The sequence below is a fragment of the Tiliqua scincoides genome, chromosome 5 (assembly GCF_035046505.1).
Source record: "Tiliqua scincoides isolate rTilSci1 chromosome 5, rTilSci1.hap2, whole genome shotgun sequence".
NCBI classification, from domain to species: Eukaryota; Metazoa; Chordata; class Lepidosauria; order Squamata; family Scincidae; genus Tiliqua; species Tiliqua scincoides.
Genome location: NC_089825.1, coordinates 114,945,976 through 114,972,990, shown reverse-complemented (window position 1 = coordinate 114,972,990; position 27,015 = coordinate 114,945,976). Strand labels below are relative to the sequence as shown.

The following is a 27,015-nucleotide window of genomic DNA, read 5'->3' as shown; positions in this document are numbered from 1 at the left end:
ATATTTATAATGAAATAAACGAATAATATAAATTATAGAGATAAATATAAATAAAATACATTACAGAGCTTTTGATGCTGATAAAACAAATTGCTATGTAGAGAGGAATGGTTAGAATAAATTCATGGCTCAATGTCCTGCTGGCTAGCACTGGCAGAACAGCCTTGTGCACTGTCACAAATGCACACATTTGCCTGTGACAAGGCCTACACTGGGGTGCCTCTTTAATGTCAGAGTCCTGCCCTTGCCAGACCAGGTAGGCAATCTGCTGGGAGGCGGAGGAGGTGTAATAGGGTGGGGGATAATGGGGAGGCGCATTTCAGGCCCAGGATGGGTGGGGATGGCGGTCGCAGCAATCATTATGTTCCAAACACCCACCCCAGCCTAAAAGTGTGACATTCGGACTTATGCCAGCATTATCGCTAGCGTGGATTCTGGTAGCACCATAGGCGCTGGGGGAGCTTTTCCTGGGATAAGGGGACGAATGACCCTTTCCCCCAAGGAGACGTCCAGCAGCTTCTCTTCATATACTGGATGCAGCAGAGGCTGCATCAGCCGTACTTGTGGAGCTATTGTGGAGCTTTTGTTAGGATTGGGCTGTGAGCAGAAGAAAACGAGAGAACCAAAAAGCTGGTTGTTAAATATACACATTAAACTTTTTCCTAGAGGGAAAAAAAAAAAGAATCCTGGTAGAGGAAACTGTAAAGAGTAGGAAAAAGTAAAATAAAACAACCACCTCTGAAATTGCTTCCAGATAAAGACTAGTTTATATCATAGTGTAAAGCAATAATTTGACTCAAATTCTTACTGCTTCCTCCTGATGAGCTGGTCCTTACTATTCAAATCAGGTCTCAGAATAATGATATAGCATTTGGGGAAAAAGATACAACCCAGTAATCCTGCACTAGAGGCCAAGATGGAGAAGATCTCCACGGCCACCATGGATTTCCCCTTGGTGCTCAGATATGCTGGAATGAAGGACAGCCAGACACTGCAAAAGACCAACATGCTGAAACTGATGAACTTGGCTTCGTTGAAACTGTCTGGCAGCTTCCTGGCCAGGAAAGCCACAGTGAAGCTGACCAGAGCCAGAAATCCCAGGTAGCCCAAAACACAGTAGAACATAGTGACTGAGCCTTCATTGCATTCCACTATGATTTCTTGAGCCAGAGAGTGCATGTCTAAATCTGGGAATGGAGGAGCAGTGCAGAGCCACACAGTACAAATAGCCGCTTGAATGAGGGAGCACCCAGAAAGAATGGAGTTGGCTAGTTTTTTCCCCACCCACTTCCTCATTCTGGATCCTGGTTTGGTGGCCATGAAGGCCAGAACCACAGTGAAGGTTTTGGCCAAGACACAAGAAACAGCCACTGAGAAGATGAGGCCAAAAGCTGTTTGTCGCAGATAGCAGGTCGCTCTCTGAGGCTGCCCCATAAATAACGGAGAACACAGAAAACAGAGTAACAAAGTGAGGAGGAGAGAGTACGTGAGGTCCCGATTGTTGGCTTTCACAATGGGAGTGTCCTTGTTTTTGATGAAAACTCCAAGCACCAAAGTTGTGAGCAGAGAAAAAGACAAAGCCAAGACAGTCAAAGTGATCCCCAAAGGATCTTGGAAAGAGAGGAAGTTTAGACTCTTTGGAAGGCATCGATCTTTGTTCCTGTTTGGAAACTGATGTTCTGGGCATCTGAAGCAGTCGTCTGCGTCTGAAAAATAGAACAGTTGCTGGGTCAATTCCACACTCCTATCAATATTGTTCTTTTTTCATGTATCAATCTTTTTAAAGTTGGGGCTGTTTTTATTCAGTACTTGAAATTATTATCTCCCAAAATGTGCATTTCTCCCTTCCCTGTTTATTACACAATAGAACTCAACATGTCCCAGTTCCCAATCTGTTCCATTTCTCTGTTTTGTCCCTCAGGTTCTAGATAATGTGAAGTTATTTTCTCATCCTGGTAAAACAGGATTATTTTCAGTTTACCAATAAACAGCTAGATAAGGAGAGGCATGCACAGAAGTTGCTGGGAGTGTGGTTGATCTGTCAGGTGCCACAACGGAGGAGATGACCCATGCATCACTATCAAACGTGCTAAACTATCAATATTGCTCACATAAACAATGTGATACTTGGGGCAGGTTTTCTGCATGATCACTTTGCAGACTGATTAATAGCACAGAGGCCATATGTTAATGCTTTAGGTATACCAATATATACTCAAGTCAAAAGGGCTGTTTGGGGAATTTAGTAGCATGCTTAGAAGTCTCCTGCAATGTGTATGCAAAAAAGGGTGAAGACTCATCAAAGGCACTTGGTTGGCCTTGAGATTTCTCAATAAATGTCAGACTGAGAAGTATCCTAAGAAGTGTTTGGGACCTTTACTAGGAAAGCTTGAGAAATACTTCATTTACTGTGAAATGATGGCAGTGAAGGTAGAATTTGGTAGGATAGTTAAACTATTTAGGCCGCAATCCTAACCTCTTATGTCAGTGCTTTCCAGCACTGGCATAGCGGTGCCAATGGGACGTGTGCTGCATCCTGCAGTTGGGTGTCACTCACAGAGGCCTCCTCAAAGTAAGGGAATGTTTGTTCCCTGACCTCAGAGCTGCATTGCCCTTGTGTCAGTGCTGGAAAGCACTGACATAAGGGGTTAGGATTGCACCCTTCGTGTCATTCCAAACAATATTCTCCCATGCAGATTGCACATATCCTGGTCCCCCCTTGCTTTAATGGGAAATCTTTTCCTTCATCACTGGGGTGGTGGTGGTCAAGCCCCCTCTATCCTTCTTCGAATACCATACTTAATGTTAGATTTGGACAAACGTCCGTCCCCCCCTCACTCAATTAAAGCTAGCTGACCATCACTGGCATGCTGAAAAGCTGCTTGGTTCATTGTCTGCTGCCAGTGAAGAACTGCAACTGCAAACAGCAGGGCTTACTTTAGGCTTATTGTACTAATTAGGGCCAACTGAGCTTTGCGCCTGAGGGGGTCCTGTGTGAGGGCAGAGAACAGACAGCCCCAGTTGCATGCCTACAGTTGGGTTTGCTGGGGCAAATGCCCCAGGCGCCAGCCACGAGGACCCTGCAGAAGTCTCTCTGAGGCTCCTGACGGGCAAAAATTGCTTCCAGTTTGCCGGAAGCACAGTTTATAGTGCCGGGAAACCTCACAGAGGTTTCTCCGGCATGGGAGGAGGTTGTACGAAGCTCCGTGAGCCTCTGGTGAGTAGGGAGGGTGGATTTCTATGAGGGGGGGCGGCAATAGCCCGCAGGAGGGCGCCATCACAGAGCTTTGCCCTGGGTGCAGGGTTGCGGAGGTCTGCGGCTGGACAGCCCCCAGCCACAGTTGGCACTTCACTCTTCATTTCATGCTCTAGAATAGAATCCTCCATGCCAAGGTGTCATAAGGCTGGTGTGGTGAGCGGATCTTCATCCTTGGAAGATTCTTCATCCCACCCCTACATCTTATTGACCCAAATGCGCCCCCCTAGAAGTAGAGTGTGGCAATGCAAGGACATCATCACATCACCACTAACCTACTTCCAGGCCTCACAGCTCCTAATGTTGGTCCTGAAAACACGGACAGTTTGGTGATCTTTGTCTTAGGTGGTGCTTCCTGTGTGCATTATGACAGACTCTGTCTCATGACAGTTTTGAAGGACTAAACCGGCAGCAAAAGGAAAATTAATGTAATATATAATAGAGTGTATCATACAAAACACAGCTTCTGATGTTACTTACCTTTCCGATCTGAAATTTTCCCATCCGGACACGGAACACAATCATAGCAACAAAATGGCACCTCCTCCTTCTTTTTCCTTCTATAGCCTGGATAGCAGTTGTCATTGCACACTGCAACGGGGACCACCTATTGTTAAAAGAAGAGAATGTTTATGGTCTTCTATCTGGTAAAAGAATAGAATTCTCTACATAGTTTTAACTCCCAATTTGCATCTCTTGGAGTGGAGAGGGACTGGTGAGAACTATTGCATCTTGGAACATTGAGATCTTGGAACTATTGCATCTTGGAACATCTTGAGAGCATTGGAGAGGGACTGGTGAGATCTATTGCATCGTTGGGATCAGAAGTGAGCTTTTTCCACTTTGCACTGATGAAGAAAAGGCCTAAAGAAGTGAGGAGTTGAAACGAAATGTAATAAAGAAGAATCAATTCATTTCTAATGTTACGAGTGAGTGTCATGCTCTTAGGACCCAAATTTATATTAACCTAGTGCCAGTGCTGGGTGCTGTAAATATGCCATAAAGCACGTTTATGGCACCTGGTGAGCAGGCAGCACTGGCGCTAGGTCCGCACCAGTCAGGCTGCAGGCTCAGTGCCAGCTGGAAGAGGATGTGCCCCCGCTGGGTACGTGCAATTGCCAGGAAATGATGAGGCCTCTAGGGGTGGGTGGAACAAGGTCAGGGGAAGGAACCAGTCTTGGAAGGGGTTTGGGCTGGCAGAGTCTGCTCTGCAATATCCTGAACTCTGTGCCATGCCCAAAATCAAATAGACAGTGCAGATTTGGGAAGCTCCATTGTGGGGCTTTGAGTTTCCCCCAAAGAGACCTGTGGCTGCTTCCCTGTGCCTGCTGGATACAGGGGCAGCTCAGGCTTGGGATGTTAGTCCTGTCCAAGAAGTACTGCCTCAGGTAAAGAGTGATATACTTGGTGACAAATTTTGAACCTCTTTTATAAACAAGGTACCAGCACCCGCATTCCATCAGCATGGCTGCGTGATGGAAGATGGTTCAGGGTAGGATTCTGCAACTCTCTGCAGAAGCGCGCATGGCCTCTGGGACACCAAGTGCCTCTGGAACAAAGTGGCAGTTAAGGCACCGCGAGTTTAGCATCTGTGCGAGGAGAAGGGGAAGGCAAGTGGACCTCTGAGTTTTGGAGAAGGAGAGGAAAGACTCCCTGAGTTGTGAAGAGGAGAGGAGGAAGAGAAGGAGAAGGTAAGTGTACTCTTTCTAACTCTTTGTCTTCTAACCTTAAATCAACCTTAGATCAACACTGAAATTTAGCTTTACCTTTAGCTTTACCTAAGCTAGCACCTAATCTAACCTGAGGGAGGGATTCTAAAGTCCAGCATGCTGGGCACAGGAGCTAGGTGAGGGCAATAAAAATAAATATGTCCGTGCGTACATAGGTTTACTTTGAGCAGGAGCAGAGTCCTACTTGTGAGTAGGAGCCCAAGGTACAGGCACTTGGAAAAATAAATAAAACAGAGGAGGATAAAGTGGAAAGCAAGTTTTTCTACTTGGTTTAAATTAACCCAATAAAGGGCCAGCTAGGCAGGCGGAGATCAGGGGTCACAATGTGTGGATGAGACGGTGGAGTAGGGAGGAGGGGTTTAGATTCGTTAGGCACTGGGGAACGTTTTGGGACAAGCAGGGCCAGAATAGAACCAGACTGCTGGCACATAACATTAAAAAGGTGGCAGAGCAGCTTTTAAACTGATCCCTGGGGGAAAGCCGACAGGAGCCGAGGGGCATCCGGTTCCGGACTCCTCATCCCTATGGGACGAGGATGGGGAGGCTAAAGAACAACAAGACAAAGGCAGAGTAGGAGAAGAAATTGGGAAAGGTAGCGTGATGGGATGTGATAGACGGTTTGGCACAATGAGAGGATGCAGGGATAAAGGAGCTAATAAGCAGCCCATCCTGGGGCATTCCATGTACAAATGCTTTTATGCAAATGCCCAAAGTCTGCGAGCAAAGATGGAAGAACTGGAATGTCTGGTGCCAAGGGAAAACATTGACATAGTGGGCATAACGGAAACCTGGTGGAATGCGGAGAATCAGTGGGATACCGCAATCCCGGGCTATAAGCTCTACAGGATGGACAGGGAGGAGCGTGTTGGAGGTGGGGTGGCCATTTATGTTAAGGAAGGGATAGAATGCAGCAAAGTAGAGATTGAAGGTGGGTCCGACCCCATAGAATCTCTATGGTTTAAATTACCAGGCCTGAGGAGTGATGTAATACTGGGGCTGTACTATCGTCCTCCAGATCAGAAACCGGAAGGGGACCTTGAAATGAGGAAACAGATCAGGATGGGGGCTAACAAGCTGAAATTAAATCCGGATAAGACAGAGGCTCTCCTGGTTCGGAAATCCTCGATGCAGGTGCTGGATTATCAGCTTGCTCTGAATGGGGTTGCACTCCCTCTGAAGGAGCAGGTCCGCAGCTTGGGGGTCCACCTGGACTCGCAGCTGCTCCTGGATTCCCAGGTGGTGGCTGTGGCTAGGAGGGCCTTTGCTCAGCTTCGGCTGGTGCGCCAGCTGCGTCCGTACTTGGATCGTGCAGACCTGGCCACGGTGATCCATGCTACGGTGACATCGAGGTTAGATTATTGTAACGCGCTTTATGTGGGGCTGCCCCTGAAGATGGTTCGGAAACTGCAATTAGTGCAGAATGTGGCGGCCCGTGTGGTCACTGGAGCTAGGCGGTTTGACTCTGTCAGCCCGCTTCTCCGGGGGCTACATTGGCTGCCCATTCGTTTCCGGGCCCAATTCAAGGTGCTGGTTTTGACCTTTAAAGCCATATACTACTCTGGGCCAGGTTATCTTAGAGATCGCCTACTCCCGTACAATCCGGCTCATCCTCTCAGGTCATCAGAGAAGGCCTTTTTACAAGTGCCGCCGCCTAAGGAGGTACGTGGGGCGGCGGCAAGAAATAGGGCCTTCTCAGTAGTGGCACCAACGTTGTGGAACTCCCTTCCCCTTGACTTGAGAATGGCTCCCTCTCTTGAGACCTTTCAGCGAGGCCTGAAGACCTTGTTGTTTAACCAAGCCTTCTGACGTTATGGCCTTTTTAACATCTTTTATATATCTTTTAGTTGCTTTTTTACAGGCCCGATTCCTCTAAGAACTGCTGTTTTATGCTCTTTTATTCCGACTCTTCTGACTACTGTTTTTATGGGTTCTGCTAATGTGTTTTTTAATATGTTTTTATCTGTTTGTGAAATTATGTTTTAATCTGTTTTATATGTTGTTAGCCGCCCTGGGTCCCTTTTTGGGAGAAGGGCGGGATAAAAATAAAGTTTTTATTATTATTATTATTATTATTATTATTATTATTATTATTATTATTATTATTATTATCAGGGAGGTGACAAGGAGGGACAGGGTTGTAATCATGGGGGACTTCAATTATCCTCATATTGACTGGGTCAATTTGTGTTCTGGTCACAAAAAGGAGACCGGATTCCTTGCATTTGGTGGGCCGCTGTGAGATACAGGAAGCTGGACTAGATGGGCCTATGGCCTGATCCAGTGGGGCTGTTCTTATGTTCTTAATTCATGAGCATATTTTTTTGTCATGTCACCCACTTAGTGTGCTTGGTGACAACAGTTCTATGCAATTTGTTACAGATTTGAGAGGTGGGATTTTCAGAGAGGCTCACAGCTTAGTAACAAAGTCACACTTTGCAGTTACACTTTGCAGTTTGAGTCTGAGTTGATAATGGCTGGGCTGGAAGACATCATCAGAGTAGAGGTTCCCAATCTTTACTCAAAGGTTGAGTAACCACTAAGTTCTTGGCCAATTTAGGATTGTGCTGTTAATCTTGTGTCAGGGAAGTGACCTTGTGTATGAAGCGCATTTGTTTTGCAAAGAACAGCAGGTTTGGGGGTTTGATATGAGGGCTTAAATCCACTTAAAACAACATGGAACTGGACAAAAAAATATTGTCCATCAATTCATCAGTAAATTTCTATTCTCTTACTGTATGTGAAATGATGAGTGGCAGCTTCAGAAACAGGACATTTATTGGGAAATTTGGGAAGCATTTATGAACTGTATGCATTATTTAGTTTTAATAAATAATTGAATGTTTTTCCCTCTCTCATTACATCAATGGGCTCTTCTACTTGGGATGAATGAATGAGACTTTTAAAACTAAGACTTTTAAAACGTAGAACAAATAAAATTTTTACAATTTTTAAAAAAAACTTAGATTCCATCGAGTTTAACGTCTCAGAGCCCTATCCTTTTCCCATCCCAACAATGTAGCCCTGCCAAAAAGGAGCATGCTGTATCCAGCAGGGCCGGGGATCTGGAGGCATCAGAGGGGAAGGCGGAATTATATCTCCCTACCCTTCCATAATCCTCCCGCTCCACAATGGCTCTCCTGCAACCTGCAACCCCTCTTTAGCTGGTGCAAGTCTGAGGAGAAAAAAGTGACAAGGAGATGAAGGAACTGCCTCCAGATTGCCACCATTCCCACTGGATCAATCCCTTCCCACCACATTCCTGCCCCCTCTTCCTTCCCCTTCCCCAACCAATTTTGCCCCATCCACGTCTGCCCCCACTGCTGCCTTACCTGGTGCAGTGCGCACAGTGGGAACTAGTGGTGGTTTTATGGCATTTCTGAAACCTGCAGTATCACACAGAACATGGCAACTGATGGAGCGCTATGAGCTCTTTTGGCAGCTATGGGGCTGTCACAGTCTTACATGTGCATAGGGAATCTGTTCTGTTTCATGATGCTTAACAATATTGTAATCATTACACAGGAGCACAATATTATTGCATGATAGCTGAAAAGGCTACTCTTATAGCTTGTGTGATGATAGGTCATCAGCGATTTACATTGCTACACTTCTCACTAATTTTCCATCTTAGACACCGAAGTCAGAGCTCACCTGATTAAACGTACTGTGCCATGTGATGGCCTCCTCATGAATGATGAACTCTTGACCCGGTAAGGCCTGTGGATCCATCCTTCCAATGTTCATCCTTAAGAAGGATCGGTTTGGGAAAGTCACCCAGTTGGTAATATCAAATCCAGCACCCAATTCCCTGTTTTCATCGAAAAACACTGTGTCCCCAACACTGTTGTTAAATGAGAAGCTCCTCAGCGTAGGGTGAAGCTAGAGTTAGAGAAGAAGGTTACAGAGTGATGAACAAAAGTTTCTTTGCTCATTCCCAATCTGGTGTTTTATAATGATCTCTCTCTCTCTCTCTCTCTCTCTCTCTCTCTCTCTCTCTCTGTTGCAAATAACAAAATAAAAACAAAAACACACTCTTTGTGGTTAGCAAAGAGTCTTAACCACCCAACCTAAATGGGACTCCCAGGTGGTCATATTATGAAACTGCTGCAAAATATGGATTTTTGGAGGCACAAATTGCAAATTAAATGGAGGAAATTGTCAGGTCCTCACAAAACAATGTTCTGTTTCCCTTCCTCAGTCCACATGTATCTATGCAGATGCACCTTCAAGCCACAGGTCCCATAGGCTGCTAAAAATTTGACTCTTCCTGACTTCAGATACCATATGAATGGGGGTGGGGGAGAGGATAAAACATTACCTGCCAAGCATGAAAATCTGCAGGACCAAATCTAACTCTGTCCATCTTTGTACCACGTTTCAAACTGAAGGTATGCATTTTATGCAAAGCAAGTGCTATGGCATGGACAGCATTGTAGATACTGTAGCTTTGGCCAGTCATGCTCATTTCAAACATTAACCCAGGAAGCTGCTCCAGCTTTTCTTGGCCAGTACAACGATCACTGCTCTCATTGATCAGAAAATCATTGCTCTCTCTGATCTGAGCATCAGAAAAGAAGCAGCTGAAGGCCTTTTCCCAAAAAAGTCTGATAAAGTCGTCCCCCTCTTCTGAGTTAGGATGGAGAAGTTGAAGAAACTTTGGAAATTCTGGCACTTCCTTTGAATGAATTGCAAATGACAAGGCACCATCAAAGACCTGGATGTCAAAATTCCGCTGCATAGACTGTGATGAGAAATCCCATTGGGCAGTCATGATCCACACTTTACCAATAGGCATCCTTGGAATCCCTTCCAAGAAAGAATGGAAATAAATGTACCATATCAGCCATGCTCTAGTTTGAGGTTCTGCAAAAACAACCAATACTTTGACTTTGGAATTGTTTATGAATTTGGCCTTGTTCTTGATGAATTCATATGAATACACCATCTGAAAAGTGTGAGAAACAATCTGTGTTTTTTCACGGAAGGCAGTACAGATTCCATGCTGGTAAAGAACTTCCATTAATGTTCGCCCAAATGTCTCCCCAACATCATCATCTGCTGTGACAATTCCAACCCACTTCCACTGGAAATGCAGAAGGAGCTGGACAATGCCTTTGTACTGGTATGCTTCATTGGGGACCATCCGGTAGAAGGAAGGCAGTTGAGTTTTAACATTCATCACTGGAGCAAATGCACAATAGGCAATCTATGGAAAATTAACTCAATGTTCACAGTTGAAATTATACAAAGAATGCAAAAAAAAAAAAATAGCGTAATCCTACATCCCTGTGACTGTGCAACTGCTCCAATTGGACACATGCTGTACCCCAAAGGAGATATTTAGGCCTAGAGATCAACTCCAGGTAAGGGATCATGTGTTCCCTTGCACAGGCATAAGCCTTCCCTGCCTGCATAGGTCTACTTGGCTTTGCACCAGTGACATTTTTGGTGCAAGTCTGAGTGGACCCAAGAAGGCAGATTGAGGTCGAGAAGGGGGATAAGATATTGCTTAATCAGGACTCACTTTCTTTGGATGCATTTCATTGGAGACTGTGGACGAAAACACCATGCTTCACAGAAAATGTTGCTGTTTCTCTTCAGATAATAGCTCCTTAGAGCTCAGGCAAATAACTTCCATGCAAAGACAGATATGAAACATCCATACTACAAAGAAATATACTTCAAAACATTTCATGGAGATGATGGCATAACATCTGCCTCATCCCAGAGCAGAGCACCATTAACAAATCACATCTCTTAACTATCACTTGCACATCACTCTCCTTCTAAAAGGAGAATTTCCTAAGTAGATATTTAAGAGTAAATACTGCACTGTCTGGGAATGCTTCACAGCTGACACACTCATTGTACCTGTGGTATCTTGTAGAGACCTAACAGAGTAGCCATTTGAAGAGATAAGTCAGGGTCCAGCCCCCCGATGACAGCTATCAGATTATTCTGCTGGTCACAGCTGAAATTGGGGACCATCCTTTTCCATCCGGAAAGAAGCTTCAGGGTGTTCTGCTGAGTCACCCTTGCGTCTGTGAAGCTGTCATAAATGTGGAACCCCAGGGTGTTATTTGGTAGGATCTTTAGGTTCTCATTGATCTCCTTGACAGTAAATACAAAGGACAGGACATGTTGGTAGTTCTTTGGCACTACACTAAAGGAAACATTACATATACCATGAGGCAACTATTCATGAATGATCTCCTTGAGATGCAATAATATACATCATCACAGTGACACATCATTTCAGGACTGACAGTAACAACTCTTCAAAGACAACAAGAGAAGCAAAGTGAAATAAATCATTTCAGGTGCTGCAGTCACTCATAGCACACAGATGTGTTTCATGAACATTTTTCATCAGACTCTCTATGGTCAGGCATAAATACAAGTGTCTCCTGATGGCTCAGACATGACTATGTATGACTCATTTAAAATGGAACACTTGTCAATCCTTATGTTTTACTTGGAAGGAAAGCCTTAGCCATGGGGTTTTCTCCCATTTAAATCAGTGCATCTGAAAAGCACACACTTTCATATGGATCATCCTATTTGCCTACTATGAATTTTATTTTTATTCTTGGCCTTGGGCAGGAGACACAAACTACTAGTAATAATTTACAAAATGGTTCCTGGTTTCTTTGCTGATGATGATGTCAGTCAATTATCTGCATCTATCAAGTAGGAAATGTGATAAATGAGAGTCAAAAGGACAGAAGTTTTTGTTTATGAAAGTTGAACCATGACATACAAGGAATATAAATAGCAGAAACTAGTTGCAATCTGGCTGCAATTGACAAAAGGATGAAACACAGGATGAGAAGGGGGGAAGGTTGACATCCAGATGTTATGTGAAGAAGATTTTAACAAAGTAATCCAGAAATGCATAAAAGGACTCAGAGTGAGAAGATCATAATAAAAGAGGCAGTGGTGGGAGTGGGAAATATATGGATTTATGTGGTGTGACAGAAGAACAAGTTGAAGGCAAGAAGAGGATAAATCAACATGTGGAAAACATCAAGGACATCGGGAAACAGAAGAATGGAAAGTCTGTTAAGGAGCTTTGATATAGCTTAAAAAAAGTATTAACAATTTACTGAAGACGCAAATGTTTCTGTGATATTTATCCACTGATTATGACCTGGTTTACTGAACAATAAGCATGAAAACATAAGGTCTCTTACAGAATGTCGTCATCAGACATAGTTCTGGGGTGTTCACTGAATGATACTTCATGAACAATACAGCCAAACTGACTGGCCATCCCTCCAATGATCAGTAGCCCAGTTTGATAATATTTACTCTGGAACAGGAAGGAATCGGACATAGCACACATAACAGAGTCTGGTTTGCTATCAAGTGAGGACACCTGCACCTTCAGAAAGAACATCCAGAAAAGAAATAGCCCTGCCATCCCTGGGCAAATCGGGACTTCAAATACTCAATACTCCAAATTCACCATCAGCATCAATAAATCTCCTTCAGCAGCTGCAGATTCATTTGGTAAAGAGATGCAGTCAAAGATCGTACAGGAGATGCAGCACCTCCACCTTCACCAAGTGTTTTTGTAAGCCTTCAGTCTTTGTTATTGACTGAGTCCTTGGAATAGGCCACAGCTGAAATACAGAGCAGGAACTGTAGTGTTTGAGACAATTACAGGGTGAAGACCATCTCCCCAGAGTATTGTGTGTGCAAAATCATTTGCAACAGAGAAAGAATAAACATGTTTGTTGGACCCAGAGGCATATCTAGGGAAAATGGCAGCCATGGCAAGCACTGAAATTGCACCCCTTTCAAAACACCTGAAACACATCTTCTGAAATGCCCTGCCCCCCTCCCCCCGCACACGGTGTTGGAAGGCACAAGGAAAGCAAAGCCCCATCCAGGAAACTGGGGGAGGTGAAGGGGAAAGGGCTGAGCAGTGGCAGCATCATATTGCATTTCTATTCTGGAGGGGCAAGCTGCATCCACCCAGGGGAGAAACTGCCCACAGATTTGAAAGTGCCCCCCAGCACGTGGCCCCCCAGCCAGCGATATCTTTAGCAATCCGCTTATGCCTCTGGATGGACTTGGCCTCTCGGCCCCTCTCATAGACTGCACTTTCTCCAGGCAAAAGGTGCTGCCAGTGCTCACCTGAAGTCTTGGAACCCACAGAGGAATGTTGGGCCATCAGGATGCAAGGGGCTGAGAAAGACAATGCCTGCCAATGAGTGGTGCCGAGGATCAGGCTGCACGCTGTTTGCACCGATAAGCAGAATGGCAGAGTTTTGCGCATTCGCCGTCCTTACAATGCACCTTCACACTCCACCCAGCAGCCCCCATCAGAGCAGGCCATCCTCCTGAAGATCTACATCTCCCAGGAAGCTCTGCAGCTGATCACCTCATTCGTTACAGCGCCTGCCAATGAGCAGTGGCAGAAGGGTCGGTCCGCGCAGGTCTGCCAAATAGCTGCAGTTCCTGGAGGGAAAGCAGCCAGCACCAGGTGCGTGGGGACAATGCCACTCCCAGCACACTCATGCGGGAGAAGGAGAGCGATCACCACCTCAGCGAGCACACCTCTGGTTGGGCGCCTTTTTGCTCCCTTCTGCAAATGGCACTCGGCAGGTGACACATCTTGCTGCAGGGCAGATGTGCTGCTGGTTGGACCTCACATAGCAGAATGTATACATTGTGTAGGCGCTATACAATCCAGAGAGAGAGAGAGAGAGAGAGAGAGAGAGAGAGAGAGAGAGAGAGAGAGAGAGAGAAGCAGAACAGCAAGGCCTTGGGATGATGGAAGAGAAATGGAGCTGGCATATTTAGGACAAAAGTGACTTTGATAGTCGTCTACCTCATTCACCTGCCTTGAATTAAAAAGCTATAATATTACAATGCTGTCTCCAAGGGTATGATCTTGTTTAGTGTTTAGAATCTCCAATTGGTATAGGAAATCCTACCTGACTGAGGCGGAATGGCAGGGTGGGAATATTCATTTTTTGTACAAAAACCTGCAGACTCCCCGTGAATGAATCCCCCTGGTTGTCTAGGCTCACCCTAGGAGCCAGGCCAGAAGGGGATGCTGCAAACTTGTGACATCACTTCCAAATTATCCCAGAGAAGGCAGCCTCCTCCTCTTTATGTCTGGCAAACCGGAAGAGGAGGAGCCCATCCAAAATCACTCAGACTGCCACTGGGAGTGCATTCATGCTGCAGTTGCTTCCTGAGTCAGGAAGCCTCACAGGTCTCTATCAGAATCACTTTCAAAGTAGCGCCTGCACAGCGCAGAGATGTGACAATCTACTGATTTCTCAAAGGAGGACTCAGAATAATATGCAAACTTTTATTATAAGCTAATGAAAGCAAAAGGAGACGACAAACTCAGAAGAGCAAGAAATGGAGCAGGAGAGGCTTGTACCAATCTCCATCTCAGGCTAGGGTCAGATTTTGAAGAATCTCTTCATTCATGCTGTAAGGCACATTTGGAAGCCCTTACCATGGGCTCTGTGCCAGAGCTAGCCCAGTGCAGCCCGTGCTGGATCAACTCTGGCACTGGGCCCACATTTCACTGCCCGGTGGTTGCCTGAACAGCCTGGCATCAGAGAGATGAGTGGGGGTGTGGGGGGAGGCAGGGGAGAGGCATTCCGGGGTGGGCAGAGTGTGGGAAGGAGGGATGGAGGGAGGAGTGTGGGAGGGGGCAGGACCAGTAAAGCTCGGCCCTACCAGATCCAGAGCCCTGATTTGAATCGTGTGGTCCAACATGTGATTCTTCAATTCTGTGCCAGCTGGAGAACAACCACAGAACTGAGTAGCCCCATGTTGGAGCTACTTCCCTTATTTGGGGGAGGGGATGAATATCACCTTCTCCTGAGGAGCCGACGCAGGCTGCCCAGTTGTGCTTGGATGCCATAGCCACCATTTTGGCACCACAGCGAGCGGCCTTCTGCTCCAGGATTGTACTGTTAGCTGGCACTAGTTTGAGGAGAGAAAGGGGCAAGGAGACAGTGAAAATGGAGGGAGGATCCAGTGTGCACCATTATCTCCGGATCCACCCCCTCCCATTCCCTCCCTGTCACACCGACCCCCCCCCATCCAGTTCCATCCCCTCCCTGCCCTGTTCGGCCCTCTCCCAACTCCCACACTGGCTTATCTCCTCCTGTGGTGCTGGAGCTCTGGTGACAAGGGCTAGAAGGCTCAGCCTTGAGCAGCACAGTACTGAGCATGCTGCTGGAATGTGCTTTCTAGCACATTTTCTGCAGCTGCCAGCAGTGGAATACGCCTTCTACTATCAGCCAGGCCTGATAAGGTCCAGTAAGTTCCAAATAATTTTATTAAAAGGATTATTATGAAAAAATGAACAATATAAATTGTAGAAATAAATATACTGAAATAAAATACATTATAAAGCTTTTGATGCTGATGAAACAAATTGCTATGTAGAGAGGCATGGTTAGAATACATTAATGGCTCAGCGCCCTCCTGGCTAGCACTGGCAGAACAGCCTTGTGCACTGTCACAAATGCACACATTTGTGAGGCCTGTGGTGCCGGTGACAAGGCCTACACTGGGATCCTCTTGAATGTCAGAGTCCTGTCCTTGCCAGACCAGGTAGGCAATCTGCTGGGAGGTGGGGGTGGAGGAGGTATAATAGGGTGGGGGATAATGGGGAGGGGCATTTCAGGCCCAGGATGGGTGGGGATGGCTGTCGCAGCAATCATCATGTTCCACCCCCCTCCCCTGGCCTAATAGTGTGACACTCGGACTTATGCTAGCATTATTGCTAGTGTGGATTCAGGTAGCTCCATAGACAAGAGTGCAGCTTTTCCTCGGGTAAGGGGATGAATGTCCCCTTTCCCCCAGGACACCTCCAGCAGCATCTCTTCATGCATTGGACACAGCAGAGGTTGTATCAGCCCTACTGGATTACTGTGTGAAACTATCGTTAGGATTGAGCTTGAAGTAGAAGTAAATATATTATACTAATTAAAAATGAGAGAACCAAAAAGATGATTGTTGAATATACACATTAAACTTTTTCTCCAGAAAAAGGGAAGTTGTGGTAGAGGCAGTTCTTAAGAGTAGGGAGAAATAATAGAAAAACAACCTCTGAAATTGCTTCCAGATATAGATCAAATTATATAATGGAGAAAAGCAATTATTTGAAACAAATTCTTCTTATTTCTTCTTGATGAGCTGCTCCTTACTATTCAAATCAGGCCTCAGAATAATTATATAACATTTGGGGGAAAAAATGCAGCTCAGTAATCCAGCACTAGAGGCCAAGATGGAGAAGATCTCCAGGGCCACCATGGATTTCCCCTTGGTGCTCAGATATGCTGGAATGAAGGACAGCCAGACACTGCAAAAGACCAACATGCTGAAAGTGATGAACTTGGCTTTGTTGAAACTGTCTGGCAGCTTCCTGGCCTGGAAAGCCACAGTAAAGCTGACAGAAGCCAGAAATCCCAGGTAGCCCAGGACACAGTAAAACATAATAATTGAGCCTTCATTGCATTCCACTATGATTTCTTGAACCAGAGAGTGCATGACTGCATCTGGGAATGGAGGAGCAGTGCAGAGCCACACAGCACAAATAGCCACTTGAATGAGGGAGCACCCAGAAAGAATGGAGTTGGCTAGTTTTTTCCCCACCCACTTCCTCATCCTGGATCCTGGTTTGGTGGCCATGAAGGCCAGAACCACAGTAAAGGTTTTTGCCAAGACACAAGAAACAGCCACTGAGAAGATGAGGCCAAAAGCTGTTTGTTGTAGATAGCAGGTCGCTCTCTGAGGCTGCCCCATAAATAACGGAGAACACAGAAAACAGAGTAACAAAGTGAGGAGGAGAGAGTACGTGAGGTCCCGATTGTTGGCTTTCACAATGGGAGTGTCCTTGTTCTTGATGAAAACTCCAAGCACCAAAGCTGTGAGCAGAGAAAAAGACAAAGCCAAGACAGTCGAAGTGATCCCCAAAGGATCTTGGAAAGAGAGGAAGTTTAGAGTTTTTGGAAGGCATCGATCTTTGTTCCTGTTTGGAAACTGCTGTTCTGGGCATTTGAAACAGTCATATGCGTCTGAAAAATAGAACAGTTGCTGAGTCAATTCCACACTCCTATCAATATTTTCCTTTTTTATGTATTAATCTGTTTCAAGGATGAGTCTGTTTTTACTTAGCACTCATGATTATTATCTCCCAAAACATGCACTTCCTTTTCACTCTTTATTAGATGATAAAACTCATCGTGTATCATGTCCCAGCTTCCAATCCATGCCATCTCTCTGGTTTGTCCCTGAGGTTCTAGAGAATGTAAATTTATTTTCACGTCCTGGTAGAGCGGGAATATTTTTACTTTATAGAGACAAGGAGAGGGATGTTTCTGGGAGTGTGTTTAGTGCCACCACAGGAGGTTCTTCCCTGCATCTCTATCAAACATCCCCCTCTGTAAAAAACTATTGATATTGCCCACACTAACAATGTGATACTTAGGGCAGGCTTTCCCCATGATCACAATGCTGACAGATAGTACAGGGGTGATACGTTAATGTTTTAGGTGCACAGGTGTGCCCCCATATACGTGGATCTGGTGTCTGCGGTTTCAGTTATCTGCAGATCCGGATTGTGGAGCTCCGTCGCCTCCCATCACACTTGGTACAATAGTGCAGTAGAGTTCAGTACTGTATGGAATTAGTCCTGTTCCAAAATGTACAGTACTGTTCAATCTATCAATGTATATGCTTACCGTGTTTCCAGACACTTCCTCCTTCATTTTGTGCACATGTTCCTCTCCCACCCACTTACAGTCTGGCTCTTATTGCCCACCCTCAAAGCCCACATATTTCTCTCTCAGGAGGGGGTGAAAGACTCACTTGCTGTCTCCTCCCCTTTCCTGGGTTGCAGGAGAGGAAGTTGTGGCGGAAGCAGGGCAGCTTTCCTGCTCAAAGCCCTGCTGAGAGCTCCACTGAAAATCCATGAGGGATTTGTGTGTGTGTTTCTGTCTGTGTTTGTGTGTGTGTTTTAACCTCTCACCTGCTGCGCATCCACCATGTCATTTCACTCCGAGGGAAAGAAAAAACTCCCTTGTGTTTAAAGCCGCTTGGACAACTCTGTGCAGATCACTCAAGGATGTGTGTTTGGGGGCATGTATATGTGTTTTTTTTTGTGTGTGCGTGTGTGCGCGCGCGCATGCATGTATGTGAGATACAGGAAGCTGGACTAGATGGGCCTATGGTCTGATCCAGCGGGGTTGTTCTTATGTTCTTATGTGTCATCACACCAGCATCATGAGGCTGCTGTGACAAGTGGATCTTGACCCTCATACGGTCCTTCAGCCCACTCCTACATCTGATTGACCAACTCCCCCCCCCAAAGCAGTTGGTGGCAGCGCAATGACTCCCACCTACTTCCACGTGCCACCACTTCAGGTCCCACAGCTCCTAAGGGCAGCTCTGCAAACAGGAACAGTTTGGTGATTATTGACTTAGTTGGTGCTTCCTGTGTTCATTATGATAGACAGCTGAGGACAGTTTTGTAGGGCTAAACTGGTAGTTAAGGGAAACTAATATACTATACAATAGTGTGTATCATACAAAAGACTGCTTCTGATGTCACCTACCTTTCAGATCTGAAATTTTCCCATCTGGGCATGGAGCACAAACATAGCAACAAAATGGCTCCCCCTCCTTGGTTTTCCTGCGGTAACCTGGAAGGCAGTTGTCATTACACACTGCAATGGGGAGCACCTATTATAAAGAGAAGTAAATAATTATGGTCTATCTTTTAAAATAATAGAATTTTCTACACAGCTAGAACACCCACTTTGCTTCTCTTGGAGTGGAGAGGGATTGGTGAGAACTATCATTGTATGGTTGGGATCAAAAGTGAGTTTTCCCCACTTTGCATTAATGAATTTAGGACCAAAAGAAGTGAAGAGTTGAAATTCAGTGTCAAAAAGTGCACTAATGGAGAATCAAACTATTTCTAACATTATGTGTCAGTGTAATCCTCTTAGTCCTGTGCAACAAGTACTGAGAAACGCAATGTTCCTGGGTCTGGATAAGCAGTGTAGGTGGTTCCACTTTGGTAAGGACAGAATGAGAACCAACTTTAATATCTGTATGTTTGCACTCTTGTGGTAAGCCTAAAATTGAAACATGGTGAACCTGCCTCCGGTAAGGTGTGACATACTTGGTGACAAATTTTGAACCTCTTTTTAAAACAAGTCAACAGAATCTGGAGTCCATCAGTGTGAGTGCAAGGTGGAGGATGATGCAGGGTAGAATGTGGCGTTTTTATTCTTCTATTTTATTCCTTTCTTTCTTTCTTTTTTTATGCTATCTGCTTGGTAGCAGATAGGCAGCAGCAGTTTTATGCAATTTGATACAAATTAGAGAGGTGGGATTTTGTGAGAGGTCCGCAGCACAGTGACATTCATTCTTTGAAGTCACATGAGTCTGAGTTTGTAATGGCTGGACTGGAAGAGATGATCTCGGAGCAGACAAACGGTTCCCAACTTTTACTCAAAAGTTGGGCAACCACTAGGTTCTTGCAGGTTGTGACAGGGGTGGTGACGTCACTTCCGGGTTCATGCTACTGCCACTGACCCCAAAGAAACTAAGCAAGTTTTTGGACTTACCTGGTGGTGGCAATGAGAACCCAAGCTTTGCAGTGTCTCCTGCCACCACTCCCTGGAGGTCCAAAACCCCTTTTTTCTGTGTCAGCAGCACCATGAACCAGGAAGTGCTGTCACCTCCATACCACTGTCACCGCAGGTTGCCACTTCCATTAAGCAGGAATGCAGTGTTTTTGGTTGCCCTGGGAGAGGGCAAGGTTGTGACTCCCAGGTTGGGAAACACTGGAGTAGAGGATATTCACTATATACACCAATGGTGGGACTCCGTATAAGACCAGCTTTGTGTGTCTATATAGACCTGTGTATATAGAGTATATAGAGTGAGCCTGAATGAATTACACTTGTGACAGGGAATGAAATTATACTTGTGACAGGTACACTTGTGACCTTGTCTATGAAAAGCATTCGTTTTGCAAAGAACAGCAGATTTGGGGGGTTATGTGGGCTTTTCTTAGGAATATGTTAATAATAATATGTGTATTTTATAATATTTTGTAGCTTGTTTTTAATCCACTTAAAACAACATAAAACTTACATTGGAAATACATTGTGTATCAATCAATATATATTCATGAAAATACATATATTTTTCCTCATCCTGTATTTGAAATGAAGGCTGGAAGCCTCAGAAATAGGACATTTATTGGGAAATTTGGGAAGCATGTACAAACATGTTTGCAGTATTTATTTCTATATAATACTTGACTGTTTTTTCTTCTCTCATTACATCATGGACTCTTCAACATAGGATGAACAAATGGGACTTTTATACTAAGACTTCTAGTACCTAGAACAGGACTTTTTACAATTTTACTAGAGTGTAGATTTCATTGAGCTTAAAGTCTCCGAGCTCAATCCTATCCCGTTCCCTTCCCGCTGATGCAGTCATGCCAAAAAGGAGTGTGCTATATCCAGGAGGAAGAGAAGAATCTGAAGGCTTCAGGTGGAGAGGAATGATTTCTCCCTACCCTTCCATAAGCCTCCTGCTCCACACTGGGTCTCGTTGAACCTGCAACAGCCCTTTACCTGGCACAAGTCTGAGGAGAAAAAAGGGGCAGGGAGGTTTTAAAAAGAAGGGATTGCCACCAGATTGCCATTTTACATACGTTGGCAGCATATCCTCAGCCAATATTGAATGGAATTATCTGGCATGGTGAGGGGGTCATCAAGGGTACTCTTGATTAGTACACTTCTCACTAATTTTCCATCTTAGGGTTCAATCCTATCCTGCGCTGGAACAGGCTAGCCAAGAAGCTTGTGCTGTATCTAGTGCAGGAGAGGGGCTGAAAGCAGCTCAGACAGAGCTATGGCACACTGGCCCCTATGGGTCTCCTAGAACATGCGTCACCTCCTGAGGTAGCACATGTCTGAGGAGAGCGGAGTGGCTTGAAGCCACTCTCAATTCCCCAGGAACGGGAGTTGGGATCCGGCATAACTGCCAGATCCCAGCCCCGCCTTCCACTCCCCACCTGCCTGCTCCGGGGCCACTCAGTGCCCATCCTCCCCTGCCCCGGAACGCCTCCCTCCTGCCTCCTCCCCGCCCACCCCAGAGTAATGCATTGACCGAGCTTGTCCAACACAAGACTCGGAGACTCCGCAGGCCAGCATGCCACTGCGCACCGGCCTTGCCCACTCCTGAGGAGGTGCAAACATGCCTTATGGCACATTTGTGACCCTCCTGGGCCGGTACAAGGGACTTGCGCCGACCGAAGTGTAACTCAGCATTGCACTGTTAGATACAGAAGTCAGAGCTCACCTGATTAAACGTACTGTGCCATGTGATGGTCTCCTCATGAATGGTGAACTCTTGACTTGTGGCCTGTGGATCCATCCTTCCCACTTTCACCCTTAAGAAAGATCGGTTTGGGAAAGTCACCCAGTTGGTGATATCAAATCCAGTACCTAATTCCCTGTTTTCATCAAAAAACACTGTGTCCCCAACACTGTTGTTAAATGAGAAGCTTTTTAGCATAGGGTGAAGCTAGAGATGAAGGAGTGAGGAACATAGTGAGGAACAAGTTTATTTGTTTATTCCCAGTTCGGTGTTTTACATTGATCTCTGTGTGTGAGTGTGTCTGTGTGTTTTGCAATCGACAATATGAAAATAAAAACACAATGCATCAGCATAGAGTCTTAACTACTGAAGGGTGAATGATGCGCATCCATATTACTTTGTCGCCGGCACTCACTATCATATTTCTCATATTGCCTGTTAAACCATAAACTTATATTCATGTTTCCTTTACTAATCAACACCTGGCAAAAACTTCCATACTTGCAGAGGGAAAGGCAGCATGGGAAAATCTTTAATTTCTGTATAGAAAATATCTTGGGCATGAGAAACCTTTAAGATTTAAATGGGAAGAAATGCACAATGGTACTTCTAGATCTTGGTCTGCGGACATACTTCATGAAATGAGAGCTATCAAAAATTTAACTCTTCAGGACTACAGAGATGTTTTGAATTGGGAATGGGGGAGAGGACTGAACATTACCTGCCAAGCATGAACATTTGTAGGACCAAATCTAACTCTCTCCATCATTGTACCAAGTCTCGACCTGAATGTGTGAATTTTATGCAAAGCATGTGCTATGGCATGGACAGCATTGTAGATACTGTAGCTTTGGCCAGTCATGCTCATTTCAAACATTAACCCAGGAAGCTGCTCCAGCTTTTCTTGGCCAGTACAACAAACATTGCTCTCATTGATCAGAAAATCATTGCTCTCTCTGATCTGAGCATCAGAAAAGAAGCAGCCAAATGCCTTTTCCCAAAAAAGTCTGATAAAATCGTCCCCCTCTTCTGAGTTAGGATGGAGGAGCTGAAGAAACTTTGGAAATTCTGGCACTTCCTTTGAATGAATTGCAAATGACAAGGCACCTTCAAAGACCTGGATGTCAAAATTCCGCTGTGTAGACTCTGATGAGAAATCCCATTGGGCAGTCATGAGCCACACTTTACCAGTAGGAATCCTTATAATATCTTCCGAGAAAGTAGAGACATAAATGTACCATATCAGCAATACTCTCGTCTGAAGTTCTGCATATACAACCAATACTTTAACTTTGTAATTGTTTATGGATGTGGCCTTGATCAGGAGGGTTTCATATGAGTACAGAATCTCGGAAATATGGGAAGTCATCTGTGTTTTTTCATGGAAGGCAGTACAGATTCCATGCTGGTAAAGCATATGCATTAAGGTTTGCCCAAATGTCTCCCCAACATCATTATCTGCTGTGACAATTCCAACCCATTTCCACTGGAAACGCAGAAGGAGCTGGACAATGCCCTCGAACTGGTATGCTTCACTGGGGGCCATCCAGTAGAACGAAGGCAGCTGAGCTTTAATGTTCATCACAGGAGCAAATGCACAATAGGCAATCTATGGAAGACAAGTCCATGTTGAACCTGAAATTATGCAAAATAAAAAGTGAAACAGCCTAATCCTACCTAACTCTCCCTGTGACTATGCAGCTGCTCTAATCAGGCAGACATTTAGGCCTAGGGGTGTCCTCCAGGTAAGGGGGTATGTGTTCCCTTCTTCATGGGTAAGCCTTCGCTGCTTGCATAGGTCTACTTGGCTCTGCAACAGTTGCATTGCTGGTGCAAGTCTGAGTGGGCCTGAAAGGCGGATTGGGGCCAAGAAGGGGAATAGGATATCACTTAATCAGGATTCCCTTTCTTTGAATGCATTCCATTGGAGACACCATGCTCCACTGAAACTGTTGCTGTTTCTCTTCAGGTAATGCCCGTTTTGAGCTCAGGCAAAGATCTTTTGGGCAAAAAAAGATATGAATCATCCCTATTATAAACAGATATACTTCAAAAACATTGAATGGAGATCATGACAATAACACCTGAGCACAGCACCATCAAAAAATCATTTCTCTTTTCTATCACTTGCACATCACTCTCCTCCTAAAATGAGAATTTCTTAAGTAGATGTTTAAAGGTACCTGTGGAATCTTGTACAGGTCAAACAGAGTAGCCATTTGAAGAGAAAAGTCAGGTTCAATCCCCCCGATGACAGCTATCAGTTTATTCTGCTGTTCACAGCTGAAATTGGGGACCATCCTTTTCCATCCTGAAAGAATCTTCAGGGTATTCTGCTGAGTCACCCTTGCATCTGCGAAGCTGTCATAAATGTGGCACCCCAGGGTAATATTTGGTAGAATCTTAGGGTTCTCATTGATCTCCTTGACAGCAAATACCAAGGACCGAACATGTTGGTAGTTCTTTGGTGCTGCACTAAAGGAAAAATTACCAGTACTATGAGACAGCTACTCATGAATGATCTCCTTGAGATGGATGCAATAGTATAGACATCATCACAGTCACAGATCCATTCAGGACTGAGATTAACATCTCTTCAAAGTCAAAGATAGCTAGAGAAGCAAAGTGGGATAAATCATTTCAGGCACAGCAGTCTCTCTTAGCACACAGATATGTTTCATGAACATTTTTCTTCACAGTCTCTATGGTCAGGCAAATACAAGTGTCTCCTGATGGCTCAGACATAAATACTACAGGTCATTTAAAACTGAACTCTTGTCAATCCTTATAGTTTACTAGTTGGGAAATGCTTAACCATGGGGTTTTCTTTCTCCCATTTAAATCAATGCATCTGAAGAGCACATAGCTTCGTATGGATCATCCTATTGACTATTATATATTTTATTTTTATTCTTGCCCATGGGTAGGAGACCCAAACTACTGGAGAGATTAAAAAATATAGTTCCTAGTTCCTTTGTTACTAAAGATGTCAGACAATTATCTGTATCTATCAAGTAGGAAATTTCACAAATTATAATCAAAGCACAGAAGTTTTTGTTAATGGAAGTTGAACCATGACATACAAGGAATATAAATAGCAGAAACTAGTTGCAATCTGACTGCAATTGACAGAAAATGGTAAATGACACAGGTTGAGAACTGAAGGAGAAACATCCAGATATTATGTGAAGAAAATCTGGACAAAGAAATCCAGAAATGCATAAAAAGGCTCACAGTGAGAAGTTCATGATAAAAGAGGGAGTGGTGGAATAAATCAAAATGTGGAGAACATTAAGGACATCATGAAACAGAAGAATGGAAATGCATTTTAATAAACCTATTAAGGAGCCTCTATATAGCTTCAAAAAAAAAAAAAAAGTACTGACAATTTACTGAAGACACAAGTGTGACATTCATCCAATTATTGTGATCTGGTTTACTGAGCTATAAAGAGGAAAAAAATAGTTTTCTTACGCAATGTCAGCATCAAACATCAAACATCTGGGGTGTTCACTGAATGTTACTGCATGAACTATACAGCCAAACTGACTGGCCATCCCTCCAATGATCAGTAGCCCAGTTTGATAATATTTATTCTGGAACTGGAAGGAATCGGACATAGCACACATAACAGAGTCTGGTTTGCTATCAGGTGAAGACATCTGCACCTGCATAAAGAACAACCAGAAAAGAAATAGCCCTGCCATCCCTGGGCAAATCTGGACTCCAAATACCAAGTGCATCATCTACCATCAGCATTTATATATTTTCCTCCAGCAGCTCCAAATTTGTTTGCTAAAGGGAAACTGTCAAAGATGAGACAGGAGATTGAGCATCTCCACCTTCGTGAAGTGTTTTTTTAAGCCTTCAGTCTTTGTTATTGACTGATTCCTTGGAATATGCCACAGGAGGAGGAACTATAGAAATACAGAGGAGCAACTGTAGTAGTTGAGAAAATTACAGGACTGATTATCATCTCCCCAGAGTATTGTGTGTTCAACGCAGTGCTTTTTTTGTAAAAAAAAAAAAAAAAAAAGTGCAGGAACTCACAACTTGTTAATCTTTTATTTATTTATTTATTTAACATTTTTTATCGGAGAAATAAGTAATAAGATACAACTAGATATAGTCAATAACCACACACACACACACACACACACACACACACACGTCCATCCTGTGTGAGCTCCCTGATAGCAAAAGCACTCCTGCCACAGCTGGAGTGAAACACCCCATTTTTTTTAGTTGGGGAGGGGCTCCATTGGGATATAGGAAACTCTCTCCATTGGGTTATAGGAAAGCCTATAATTAAAGTGTTCGGAACTAATATATAAGGTGTTGAGCCCAGCTGGTGGCCATCAGCGCCTCAAGTATTAGTTACAAACACTTTGAGCCTAAGAGCTCTTATGGCTCAATGGCTAAAGTGCTGGTCTGTTGAGCCAGAGGCTAGGGGTTCAAATCCCTACAAGGAAGATTTTTTTTTTCTTTTTAGGTGGGGAGGTGCTCCATGGCTGCAAAATATAAAAGTTGGTTGCCAGTTGCCAAAAGGGGGGCCAGTTGAGGCTGCAAAACTCCTCAAAGTTCAGTCCCAGGCAGGCTTTTTTTTTTTACCTTTTTTTTTAAGTCCCAGGTAGGACTTAACCCACAGTTAAGCTCCTGGAGTGAGCCCCCTGCTGGAGGTTGTATAAACAGATATACTTCAAAAACATTGCCTTTGGTTGGTGCTCCACCTGGGCGAGAATGACTTTTGCAGGATGTCTGGCTCTGATGTCTGGCTCTGATGTCTGGCTCTGATGAGAAGAGCCCATGAGGGCATCATCACCCTTACGCGTTGGCTGCCTGGTACCACCTTGGTCTGGTTGGACCTCTTACAGTGTCGTGTATGGCGAGGGGCCTTCTGCTGTGCTAAGATTGAAAGGATGCGCAGGAAAATCACCAAGGGCATTGGTGGCTTTATGTCTCACGCTGGTGGCAGGGTTGTAATGCATCCTGCAATTGTGTTCTCACTACCTTACCTGTACAGGGGAGATGGTGTTCATTTGTCGGATAAAGGCGCAGACATCTTTCTTAAGGACCTGCAGGACGGCCTTGTTGCTTCTTCCCCTGTTTGGGAGCGGGGGGGGGTCAAGCGCTAGGCTGACCCCTCCTTGTGGCAGGTGGTGCGAGTTAGGAGGCGTGAATGGGACTTTGGCATGCACCTTCAGGCGGCATAGGCAGGGCAGAACCCTATTTCAGTCCTCAGGGGCTTGGCAGCACAAGGACGTAGACGGGGCCCTGGGCCGGGACCGCGGGGCACACCTCAGAGGCTCAGTGGCTCGAGGTGGTGCAGTCTGCGGTCCGGCTGCCTTCCCCTTAAGGGACAGACATGGATGAGACGCGCCGTCCCAGTAGCGGGGCGCAACTTGGAGTCGGGTGCATGCCCGCCTGGGGGCAGAGGTTTCTGGTACCGCCCAGAGGTCCCTCCCCGCACCACAGGGGCTTTCGCTGCCTTGGATGCTGCATGTCTCAGCCTCTGCTTCTCTTGGTAACATGAAATAAAGTTGCCCTTTCTCCCATATCGGTTGTCTCGAGTGTTCATTGGACAGTGTGGAAACAAATCACCCCAGCCGCCACTGTGAGTGCATTCATGCTGCCATCACT

General features: G+C 45.0%; 2 protein-coding genes across 2 annotated transcripts; both read right to left on the bottom strand.

The window, feature by feature from the left end:
- Positions 1–804: 804 nt before the first annotated feature.
- Positions 805–12,259, bottom strand: LOC136653291 (vomeronasal type-2 receptor 26-like). The gene is made up of 5 exons (XM_066630201.1): positions 12,180–12,259; positions 10,858–11,149; positions 8,638–8,865; positions 3,737–3,863; positions 805–1,706 (listed from the first exon to the last, which is right to left on the bottom strand). Exons 1-5 carry the CDS (start codon positions 12,257–12,259, stop codon positions 805–807), a joined length of 1,629 nt encoding a protein of 542 aa, XP_066486298.1.
- Positions 12,260–16,146: 3,887 nt separating this feature from the next.
- On the bottom strand, positions 16,147–26,320 carry LOC136653290 (vomeronasal type-2 receptor 26-like). The gene is made up of 7 exons (XM_066630200.1): positions 26,204–26,320; positions 24,850–25,043; positions 23,559–23,850; positions 22,097–22,984; positions 21,358–21,582; positions 18,585–18,711; positions 16,147–17,045 (listed from the first exon to the last, which is right to left on the bottom strand). The coding sequence occupies exons 1-7, from the start codon at positions 26,318–26,320 to the stop codon at positions 16,147–16,149; spliced, it is 2,742 nt and encodes a 913-aa protein (XP_066486297.1).
- Between the last annotated feature and the right edge of the window lie 695 nt (positions 26,321–27,015).

Coding starts and splice junctions, on each gene's coding strand:
- LOC136653291 (XM_066630201.1), bottom strand. CDS start 12,259: ATGGCCAGTCAGTTTGGCTGTATTGTTCATGAAGTATCATTCAGTGAA. Junction 11,150..12,179: donor ATGTCTGATGACGACATTCT/GTAAGAGACCTT, acceptor TGTTTCCTTTAG/TGTAGTGCCAAAGAACTACC. Junction 3,864..8,637: donor GGCACAGTACGTTTAATCAG/GTGAGCTCTGAC, acceptor TTTTAACAATAG/GTGGTCCCCGTTGCAGTGTG.
- LOC136653290 (XM_066630200.1), bottom strand. CDS start 26,320: ATGCCCTTGGTGATTTTCCTGCGCATCCTTTCAATCTTAGCACAGCAG. Junction 22,985..23,558: donor ACCTGTACAAGATTCCACAG/GTACCTTTAAAC, acceptor TGTCTTCCATAG/ATTGCCTATTGTGCATTTGC. Junction 18,712..21,357: donor GGCACAGTACGTTTAATCAG/GTGAGCTCTGAC, acceptor TCTTTATAATAG/GTGCTCCCCATTGCAGTGTG.